The sequence below is a fragment of the Fulmarus glacialis genome, unplaced genomic scaffold (assembly GCF_000690835.1).
Source record: "Fulmarus glacialis isolate BGI_N327 unplaced genomic scaffold, ASM69083v1 Scaffold47633, whole genome shotgun sequence".
Lineage (NCBI taxonomy): Eukaryota > Metazoa > Chordata > Aves > Procellariiformes > Procellariidae > Fulmarus > Fulmarus glacialis.
The window spans coordinates 1-11,782 of NW_009201900.1; the positions used below are offsets into that span (position 1 = coordinate 1).

Below are 11,782 nucleotides of genomic sequence, written 5' to 3' on the forward strand. Positions count from 1 at the left end.
CCCCCCGAAGACAAAAGCACATGCAATTATAAATTAGGCTATTTACTACTTCATGGTTCCCTTCTTATACTTCCTCCACTCAAAACTCTACTCTGTATTGAAAACAAGTAAACTGTAACTCATTAGTAGAGCTTTTATGTTTCTTTTGTACAGTTTAATCAAATTAATACTTCTCATCACTGTTTTCATAATTGAAGGTGATGAAGTTATTTTCTATACACACATAGTACCTGATTTCTGAGCTTCTGAATTTCTTCCTCTCTGTCTTTTATTCTGCTTTGCAAAGTATTCTTTGTTCGATACAATTCTTCTTCAGTATAATGGAGTTCCTGTAAAATATATCACAATCACAAATATTTTATATATATATGTATTTTGAGACACATTCTTTTATGTAGAGTTTCACAGTAGGACACAAGAAGGCAATATGCTGCAATCAAATATAAACTGAAACTTAATCTTAGTTAAGTGTCTGGCTGGGATGGGGGGGGCGGGGGGAAGAGAGCTGAGTATGAAGACACAACCTATAAGACTCAAATTCTTTTGTGGAGACTGACCTAATATAAATATTAATCCAGACTAGTTTACTAAGAGTCACACAATTTCATTGGGACCATGATTTATCTGCCTTATACTCTCACCATTTATTATGTTCCTATCTTGAAATGATGTCAATAATGTAACTTAAATAATTAGGAAATACTTTGGGGGGGGAATCTGTATTCCTAAAATAAAGCCATCAATCTGAGATACCAGATTTTTTTAAAAGCGTTTAAAAACCCTTGGCATATCTATCTATAATTCTGTATGACAGATCTTCCTTTAAAGCTAAGGATGTATTAACGTAACAGATGTGAAAGGGGAAGGAATATTAGTAAGGGACAACTTACTGAACAGTAAATCTAACCGTAAGTTTTGTTACTCCCATGATTTAGTGGCTATTTTAACTCCAACTTAAATAGCTGTCATGCTTATTTTTTAAATTAAGACGGTCTTCAAATCATTGTATCACTTCAGCTGTCAGTTGCTACACAAAACAGATAATCCTATTCTCCCTTCAAACCATTAGATGTACAAGAAAATAACACCTCTACTTAATTTCCATCTACAGTCTCAGAAACCTTACAGCAATAGTTAAAGGAACTCCCAGATAGAACAGACCATAATTGTATTAAGTGTCAATGCACACAATTACTTTAAAAGCACATGTAAATGTGTGTCATCAAAAGGAATACTTCAGTTTCTGTAATAACTGATAATGCCTTTTTTTTTTTAAATTCACCTCACTTTTTCTATATGTAGTATTGACTTAAAATATACCCCTCAGAAGGGCAGGAGTAACAAAATACAATCTACCATCTGCTTTGATATAATAAACATCAGCTATCCATCAAGAGCAGACCCCGACTTCTGCCTTTTAATTAGTTCAAGCTGCTAGCATCTCATTAAAATGGAATTTCTGGAAGGACAGATAATCCTGTAAGATAAACTGTTCCTAGCAGATACAGTGTACTCTCCTGCTTTCCTCATTATTAATTCTCTTTACATGACCTTTTTTTTTTTACAGAGAAATTTTTTAATAGGGTGCAAAGCATTTGTCTGATTTCTACTGAATAATAAGTCTGTTCACATGAAATACGAGTTTGCCTTTTTTCCCCTCTTTTTAGCACAAAACTGCTTAAATCAAGGGGGAAGTTTGCTTAAAAAGATGACACAATCTGACAAAATTCATTAATAGAATTTTATCAGCAATTTGTCTTATAGAGCAGTTTGGAAGTAACAACATTTAGATTCAGAACCGAGTAACAAGTGGATTTAAAAAAAAAAAAAAAATCTATGAATTGGTACTACAATAACATTGTTTTACGAGCTAAATCTTATGTAGTAATTGAGCACAGGAAGTTCCACAGTAACCATTTTTAGTATTTGAGTTTCTTGATATAAATAACGGTTAAAAATGTTACTATACCCCTATTTTTGATTGTTCCCCTTCTGAATAAAATTTAAGATCATGATCAATTTTGTGCACTCCCTAGCATCATATTTATTCTTTAATACATCAGGAAGATCTCTGTCTATCAGGAGTATCAAGAAGGCCCAGTCCATTGCTTAGTACTGGTTGCACTGTTTGGCCTAGTGACATTCATTGAGCTTTCGGGGATTTCTTTGGAATACTAGAAAAAAATAACCCAAATACTGTATAAGCTACTCTCTTATTAAGCCAAATGCTTTACTGATGACACCACATGAGGCCTAAAATAAGACCTATCGGCTTTCAAGAATTCCTTACCTGTTTTTGCCGTTCTAGTTCAGCCTCTGCCTCTTGCTTGGCCATTTTATGTGCTGCTATTTGCTCTTGTAGGTCTTGAAGCTGCTCTCTCACTGACTCAGCTTCACTTACCTGCTGAGTCTCCATATCCTGAAATGAACAGAAATGTTACCTTTTCACTAACATTCAAACAATACTGCAATCTGTCATAGGTAACAGCAAAAAAAAAAGTTGTATCTGCAATATTGCTTCAAAGGAAAATGAAGATGAGGGTGTACTGAATAAATGACATTTGGTCATTTTATACAGAATATTTTTACTAATACAGAAATAAAATAAATGCATTTTGTGAACATGAAAAGCCTCACTTTTTCCCCTTCTACTGTCTACAGGCTAAAACTGTGTAAAGTAGGCTCGCGTGCAACTGTTGGGTTGAACCAATTATGTCAGCAGACGACTTGGATTACAGTTGCTTCAAGGATTAGTAACCCTGCAGAAAAGGATATAGGTGATCTCTACAGAAATCACCACGCTTGTTTGGAAAGAAATGCTTCCCTCAAAAGGAGCACACAGCAGTGAGGGAAGAGAGAAGTGGTATCTATAGTATTCCTCCCACATGACCTGAAGTGGTGAGAAAGAACATGGAAAGAAATTGGGTATCAATAAGCACTTGTCTCGCCTTGAGCAAAAGTTGGCCTATTTTAATACTAGGTCAAATGAACACTAGAAGCAACAGTCCTAAAGTATACAAGAAAACAGTCCTTTGTGCATGGTTAACTAGAAATACATGTGTACATAATCATAGCTACCTGCAGCTCTGTTCTCATCTGTTGTATTTGCCCCATTAGTTTTTGTATTTCTTCTCTCTGAGTGTCTCGCTCATGTCTCAGTTCTTCTAGTTCCATTGTGCTTGCAGTATTGCTATCCAGGCCTTCAATACCAGAGCCTTCTTTTAAGCTGTTTATCAACTTTTCTTTAGACTGAAATAATAAATCAATATATTATTTATTGCAGTATTTAACAAGTGCTCAACTAGAATATGCCAAAATGACTATGCTCTAAAATTCAAATGTAGACATACAGTAAAAGAACTGCTTTATCTGTTCTTTTAGCCAAGTTAATAACGACCCTACGCATTTTAAAATGAAAATGCTTCCCTACTGATAACTTTTCTGACTTCCTGTATGCCATGAGACTGGATTTACTGAAAGCCTGTGTTATCTGAGGAAGAGTACAGCTTTTTTCTTTAAAAGTTCCTGGAATGTTAAACATGTCATGGATAATAGCTTTCCAGCTACCATAAGAGAGAAGGTGGACACTAACAGAGACTAAAGACAGAACTGACCCCCTTTCAGCCCATCCTTTCTCCTGCCAACAAAGCCAAATACAGCAATAACTCTTCTGGGAAAGAAACCATTTTATTCAGAGTCAACCTAATGTTAGCTCAACATTCTGATCTCACGCTTCTCGTATTTATCAAGATGATTTAAAACCTGTCCTTGGCTATCAGACTGAATTTATTATTCTAAACGGACACCTTTATCTTCAACATTTACTAACTTTTATAAACAAGACTCAAACTGACCAAGCTGGGACTTGGTATCTTTGACAACTTAAGTAGCATAGAACTCTGCACAAAATACCTGATTTTGCCATTCTTTATATAATGCTGATCACATGCAACCTTTCAGAATATATAAAAATATTTTCTTTGGTTTACACGTAAGTATCCATTACATGCTATGCTTCAGCCTCAAGCAGAATAGAGCAATATTCTTGACTCAGGAATACTGGGTGTACATCTATTTACTTATCTCCCTAAGATTGGACTCTTGGATGCGGAACACACTGACAGATGTTGCACAGTAAGTGCAATGGTTCACTTGGATTTTTCTTAAGTTCAGGACCTGAACTTCCATTTCAATTACTTAACTCAATCTCTAAACTTAAATTTACAAAATGCAATAGACATTAGCTATTCTGTATAGGTATCATTATAGATATGCCCCAAAATATATTACAGGTCACGTGAAAAAAACAGAAATTAGATTATTTGAAGCATAACACTTTAAAAAAGTTAAGTGTACAAATCAAACTGGATTTCTTTACAGAATTCTTACTTGGAGTATACGAGTAGCTTTCTGTTTATAGTCTGTCAGTTCCTGTTTTGCAGATTCTAGGTGGTTCTTAATTACTTTGACTTGCTGCTGAAGCTCATCAGCTCGCCTCTTTTCATCTAAATACTTTCTTTCTGCTACAGTTATCCCTTCTGCCAAGTTCTGACGTTCTGCTTCCGTTTTACTTAGACGAGCCGCAAACTCATTCTATTAGCAATAAAGAAACAATACTTTGTGTTTAAACACAGTCTCAACTTTAACCTGGAAAGGAAAAAAGAAAGTTTAAAAGCAACTACACATGACATAACACCTCATATCTAGCCCTTCCAACTTAAAGATGCATGAGTGCTATGTGGAAAGAAATCCTGCTTGCTTAAGCAAGTGCTCAATAGTATCAGCAAAAATATGCATTTCTTCCCCTCACCAGAAATAGTGAGGGAATAACAATCTTCCTATTATTTACATTTATTTCGTAAACAAAAAGCAAGCTTTCCCCTCAAAAAATATTATCAAATGTAGTCTGCCATATTTTAATGTACTTTAAAAAAAAAACAGATGTTGATGAAGATTTTCAAAGATGCTATTATACATAACAAAGGCCAAGCTAAGTGTGGAAAGCAGTCTCTAGCAATGATGTACTCACATCTTTACCATAGAAGTGATCGTTCAGCTTAATATTCTTAAGATTACATATTAAAATTGTGTAACAATTTGTTGTGTAACAACATAGCATGGAAAATTAAATGGATTACTGATTTAGTTTTAAAACATGTTTTAACATTAAAATTAGCATGAAAAAACAGTAAAAACTATCAGCATTAATCCTCAAAAACTTTTAATCACAAAGCTTTCAAAATAACATATAAAAAGTAAACTAGCATCACAAGGATACTTAGTGCAGCAGACAGCAAATCCTTCCAAGCACTTCCTGAACAGGAACTGAAGCCAAGGGGAAGAGAGAGCAGCTGGAACCTCACAGATTTGATCTCAAAAGTAGAGTCTGAAACTCTTCCTTACTCTTCATGTCTAACCTGCATTTGTTTGTAACTTTCTTGCTCTCGCTTGAGTGCGGAGTCTGCATCACGCAGCCTTTCTTGAAGAGTTTGAAGGGCTTGATTTTGCAAACTGCTCCCTTCGCTGTGGTCTTGTATTATCCTGAAAGAGCAATATACATATTAATTGAAAAAGAAGAAATCTAGTGTGATTTTCAGGTGGAAATATGACTACCTGGTTTTCAGACCAGCTTTGAAAATTTACCCAGTAAATTACTGAATATGGCTGGCTACAGGTTTGAGGCCTGGCGTTAATGACTTGGGCATCTCCTCCCTGACCTATATTCTGGAGTATCCAATTGCCAATCCATATCCCAGCGCTGAGATAAGTCAGAAAAGTCTTCATATTTGAGGATAAGCAACTGTATTTTTCAAGACAAAAACATTTTTCTTGAGGTCTTCAGCTTCAGGCCTCTGACACAGACCTAAATACTTTATACAAAATGGATTTCAATAATCAGGTGACAATTGCCCCTATTTAATACTTATTTGCCCTGTTCCCACTGCCAGTTATGATATAGCGGGCTCTGAGCAAACTTCAATCCCCATCTTTCAAATCTTGATACAATCCCTTTCCCCATTAGTTTATTCATTTTTATTCTTAAAGAGACTAAATTATCTACCTTGAATTTTCAAACTTACTACTATTTGCAGAATTATGAAGTATGTAATTATGAAGTACCGTGATTTTTCACTCTGCAATGCTTCCAAAGCTTCTGTTCGAGCACTTAAGAGCTGATCAGCTTCTTGCAACCGTACTTTCAGCACAGCTAGCTGTGAATCCTTGGCACCAACAGCTTCTGTCAGATCATCAACTCGAGCCCGAAGTTCTCTAACCATCCTGTCACTCTTTGAATGGTCAAAATTCCACTTCTCAACCCTTTCCCGGGATTTGTTCAATTCTACAAAATAAGAAGTTTCTTTGAAGTTTATAAAAGTAGGTATTGCAAGGTCTTGTAAATGGTCAGAATGCACACATCACATTTCTTAAAGAAAGAAATTAAACACAACCAAGTTGAAGTAACAGTGAAACTTTATGAGCTACCAAGAAGTAACAAATGCCAGAAGTAACAAATGCTGTCAGAGCATGAGCCATAAAATTTTGCAGGTGATCTCAAAACAGGCATTTCATTCTGTGTCACACTGCAGATGACAAATTTTACCCGCCCCACCTCTTGCAAAGGCCTACTGTTGAATACCCCGGTGCGAGCAAGCCTTTGGAAACCTCTGCGTAAAGCATCTAGTTCAACTCAATGTGACAATAAGCTCAACCTAAAATACAGTAGAAAAATACACCAGTGTTGAAATAACGCCTGAATACTTACAGAGGCTTCTGTTTTTAATCAAACATCACATATTAAACTTCAACGGAAATTAAAGTTCTCTGGCTTATATGGTTACTTTGGGAAAAAAGCGGCCCCTCAGTTGTATGCCTAACAGCAGGAGTTTACTCAAGGTTTTGCCATTTAAGTGTTTAATTTATATTCATTTTTTATATTTGTCATTTCATTTGGCTTTGAAAAAGCTAGTGAAGTCATACAAAAATACTAAATTTTATATTTTTACTGTCAGTTTCTAGGCATCAGAGATTATAGCATTTAAAGGAATTTACTCATTTAAAAATAAGTATTTTGCAATAGCTGTTAAAATGCAGGAAAAGTATTTTAATACTGATAACATTTGCTAACATTGTTTTAATAAGATGTAAGTTTTGGAACTAATTTGATCGCATCATTTTAATCAACATTTGCGTTGTCTTTGTAGTTGAACAAGCCTTTCAGTTTCTCCCAGCTCATTATTCTGAAACCAAGAATCATTTTGCTTGGTAAGTCATACATGCAGATTTAACTAGAAAGATTATTATAAATACAAAACACTAACAAAGAAATAGCATTGTTTTCTAGTTCACTAGCATTTCAGTAATATGTTACAGCTGAGTTTCCAAACCACAGTACCTTCTTGTGTTTCCTTGGACCTCTGAATTAATGAAGCCATTTCTTGATTTAAAGATTGAACTTCATTCCGCAGCAGCTGATTCTCCAGGCGAAGATTGGATAGCTCATGCGATTTGAAATCATCATTAGCTGAAAGGCTAGGATTAGTTACTGCACTTAGTGATGAATCCTTCACACCATCCCCTTGCGCTCCCAGTCCAGAATCTGAACTGTCTGGAGTTTCTGTACAGAGAGATGCAAGTTAGAACTAATATATGTATTTGTAAGTTGCCTTAATATAAACAGCAATTCCATGTTCTGCATTCAGTGGTTAAATGCATAACAATAATAAAAAAAAAGAAAATAGCTTATATTGAAATGGAATATGGAGCTGCTTCTCCCAAGGCACTTGCACAAAATAGGGCTATTATACAGCATACATGCAACATGCAGCGTTTTTGTTAATCCTGCAAGACAAGACATGGAAGTTATAAAATTTCTTATTACACTACTGTTGAATTTAGGACTTCAAAACGTTAATACTTTTTTATGACTATGGTGCCCAGAGATGTCTTCAGAAGCTGAGAGAGCAACAGAAGAGATTAAATATACATAGCAACTAATTAGGGGAATTTTTAGTACAAGTTCATTCTGGTTTTCCATTAAGATTTTGATTTCGAGGATGTAAATTTTATTTAAAAAAAAAATCTGTGAAGATGACTATACTTAGTCATTTTGATATCAAAACTAAGTATGTAACTCAGCCACTTAGCTACATATTTTAGTTATCTTTATGTAAAAAAGCATTTAAAGAATAATTTCAGTCAAAACCTCACCTCACTGATAATTCTGTATTAATAATTCTCTCAAAATATTTTTTCAAAAGCACTTTTACTATGAGAAATCAAGTTGCAGTAATTTGAAGCAGAAGCATGATCTCTCCTTTCTCTAATGAAAAAATGTAAGGTAGATATACTCTGTCAAACTCTGTCAAAAAGCTTTCTGCCAATACAAACTGTAATTCTCTAGATTGTGGACACCAAAATACAGATTTTTCTTTTTCTTTTTTTTAAATCTTAGAACCTCAGTGAGAACAGTAAGGCAACTCCTGGCAGTATTCTGAACAACAGCCCCTTGCAGGGAAGGAGGAACCAACAGCCTTTCCCCATCATGCACAAACACACACCGAGCGTCCCGGACTAATGCTGTGAAATTGATACATCCACTGTAATAGCCTTGATTCCAGCATGCAGATAGTTGGAAGTTTTGCAGCAGTGTTAAGATAAAACAACATAGCACGCAATAAGCATACAAGCAGGTGATCCAAAAATATTACTTCTGAATTTAATATGTCCCAGATGAGTAACTGTTGAAAATCCAGGGGGACAGACTGCAACAAATTCCAAGCAAGACTGCAGTTTAGCTGTCACAACATTATTTACTTCATCTTGTGATCACCAACCAACCTGCTCCACCTTCCTTGTTACCGTTGCAACAGCTCCTATCACCCAGAGCCCAGGGAGCTGGGGCAGACTATTAATTCTGAACAACAACACACCAACCAGTAACAGCAGTGACAGCAAGATTTCTTCCACATTTTCTCAAACCCCTTTCCTATTTAAATGGTTCTAAGAAGTGTCGTTTCCTTCCTTTTGATTCATTTACACAATTTCCAAATTATCAGACAATTTACCCTCATTTCTTTGTCTGGAAAACTCAATAGATTAATGAAGCTAACAAAGCAAGAAATTATTATAGCACATATTAGATTATATCCACGGCAATGTATAAAGTATAACGTTAATTGGTTTTGTCTATAGCTAATGTATCATAAGCTACTTCAACAGATGCTATACAGAATATTTAGATGACACAGAGATATCTATACAGTCAACTTTGAAGCCAGCGTGCTCAAACTCCATGTTGTAATTGCGTGCTTCCTCATTTGGCAGCTCCACAATGCAAACTCCACTCAAAAATCCTCAGAAGAAAATTCAACAGGCCACACTGAGCAAAACAAGTATGTCCCTTAAGCACCAATCAGCAAGGCCTTGGTTAGCCAGGTCTAACATGTTTGAATTAGTGGTAGTAGTAGTAGTAGTAAACCTTATTGAAAAGTTACAGACCCAGAAATGTAAAAATACTCACATTTTTGGAAATGATCCCTTTTTACGTCTAAAACTTTTCAGCATACTTAATGTAGTAATTAAAAAACTGGCATTTACAATGCTTCACACGCTCAAAGTACTGAACAAATAATAAAGTATTCTAACTACATTATTAAGAAATAATATAATAATTTGCTTCAATTTTATAGAATAAACAACAGCAAAGCAGCACAGCGACAGCAAGGACTGAGTATAGACTGGACAGTCTGATAGAGAACACAAGTTCCTGACACTTCCCAGCCACATTCTCCTTTGCATTGACTTGAGAATAGCCCTAACTTTTGACCATCTGGCCTGGAGGCTTTTTCAGGCATCTGGATTTAGACTGCAGTAATGAACTACTACTGGCAAAACCCGAAGGCTTTATCTATCTAGCGCTCTCATGCCTGTAGCTCTACAACAGCCTATCCACATCCAACTTCGCACTCTGCAGGACAAGCAAGTTTGACAGCTTACCCCTCTTCCATGATGGAACAGCAAAACCTCCCATCACCTCACATGGTGCATTGGGCAACAGCCAACACCACCTACCAGGCGGTGAAAGTCACTCACTCTCCTACATGGCAACAACAGGTAAGGGCCCCTGAGTGATCAAACAAATGCAGCAGCACCTGTGCTTCTAGGTGGGGATGTATGGGGGCTGATGCAAGGTTAGGGTATAGCTCAGGGAGGTCAAGGTGAGCAGTAGCAATCAGGTAGTTCGAGAACACAAAAGATTTAGGTATTAGTTATGCAGCTTGTCAAATTAGCATGGTATCTAAGATTATCCCAGTGATTAAAAAATGTTAACAACCCTGCTGTACTACACACATTTGACATACTACTACCACTAAACGTTTCATGAAGTGACAGTAAATCCATTACCTAGCCTTACCCTAGACATACTTGGGTTTTAAATATCTCTAGGTTCAATACTATTTAAGTACCATTGCCTTGGCTCCTGATGGAATTATCTTCAGTAGTTTTTGCACTCTGTGTACTGGTAGACACAGAACTAATGCTTGAAGTCCGAGAGTGATTTTGAAGAACAGGTGCCTTGCTCTTCTCTTTTTTAGAGTCCATCCTTCCGTTAGGCTCTTTCTCCGAACTATTGAGAAAATCAAATAGCAACTCATCATCAGGTTCTGACTTTTTTCTTCTCACAAAATGTGAGGCAGCTCTGGGTGTGGAAACACTTTCTACTGGTGAAGCAACCTCCAAAGATGTCCTACGTGCTGGTTTAACGTTTGCTGTTCCTGCTAGGATTGTGGCCTTTTGATGTTTAATATTATCAGCTGCCGAGGAGATGTAGGCTGCTTTGGATGACGTCTGACATTTCAATTCTCCAGTATGCTGGCGTAATTCAGAATATTCATTGGCAGAGTCCAAATTCTTATTATCATAAACTGTTCTGCTTGCTGTGTCTTTTTTGCTCAGAGCTGATGCAGCTCCTTGATCAACTCTGTTGAGTAGATCCTCTGCCTTTCCAGCAAGATCAGCAAGCCAAGACATGACGGATGTCTGTTGATAAACTCTGTAAAACTAAAATTTCAGGACCATATGCTGCAAAAGACATAGAATGATTACAAATCAGACTGATGTCATTAAGGCAAGATGTATGGGTTACCTAAACAAATGTTGTGTTAATCTATTAGTGCTGTAATTATTTTAATACTTTTCTCCTACTTGCAAGGTATTTCGCTGTTTTGGTAACCGATGGAAATAAACCAAATCAGTTTCTGAGGAAAATGGACAAAACCAAGGTTTAGTTATGAGACCACCATATCTGTTTCTGGCATCAGCACCTGCTACAGAGCGTCCAGCCCACTAGCCAATCTGCACAAATAAGAGAAAATAAAGCCTACTTGTACCTGACAAAACCAAACTCAGTTGGAGGAAGAAAAGCAGCCAGATGCTTATTACAGGAACAGATAACAACGAAGTCTTAGATGTTTGGCCTGCAGATTCATGATCTGGGTCAGACAGAGGAACTTCTCCCCAACAAACTCTGCAGCCTGCTGTCCCTTCTGTGACACCAACACGGAGGACAGGTGCATGCCTTCACTTGCACCAGGGGTCTGCGAGACTACAGAGGCGACGTGTGCCTCTACCCAGCCCCTGGGAAGGGCTCCTTCACCCCAGGGCAGGCTTGCGGAGTGTCCCTTGGCCGAGCACACCCGCAGCGGGAAGGGGGAAGCGCAGAGGCAGGCGAGGCCGGGCTGAAGGGCGACGTTCAGGGTGGCCGCTGACCCCGCTCCCCACC

General features: G+C 37.0%; 1 protein-coding gene across 1 annotated transcript; it reads right to left on the bottom strand.

Moving 5' to 3' along the window:
• Positions 1-230: 230 nt before the first annotated feature.
• On the bottom strand, positions 231-11,084 carry GOLGA5 (golgin A5; the record flags this gene model as incomplete). The annotated part of the gene is made up of 8 exons (XM_009574092.1): positions 10,467-11,084; positions 7,394-7,615; positions 6,121-6,340; positions 5,418-5,541; positions 4,390-4,593; positions 3,079-3,249; positions 2,291-2,419; positions 231-329 (listed from the first exon to the last, which is right to left on the bottom strand). Coding segments are annotated over exons 1-8 (1,734 nt in total), but the record flags the coding sequence as incomplete, so codon positions are not given.
• Positions 11,085-11,782: the final 698 nt, after the last annotated feature.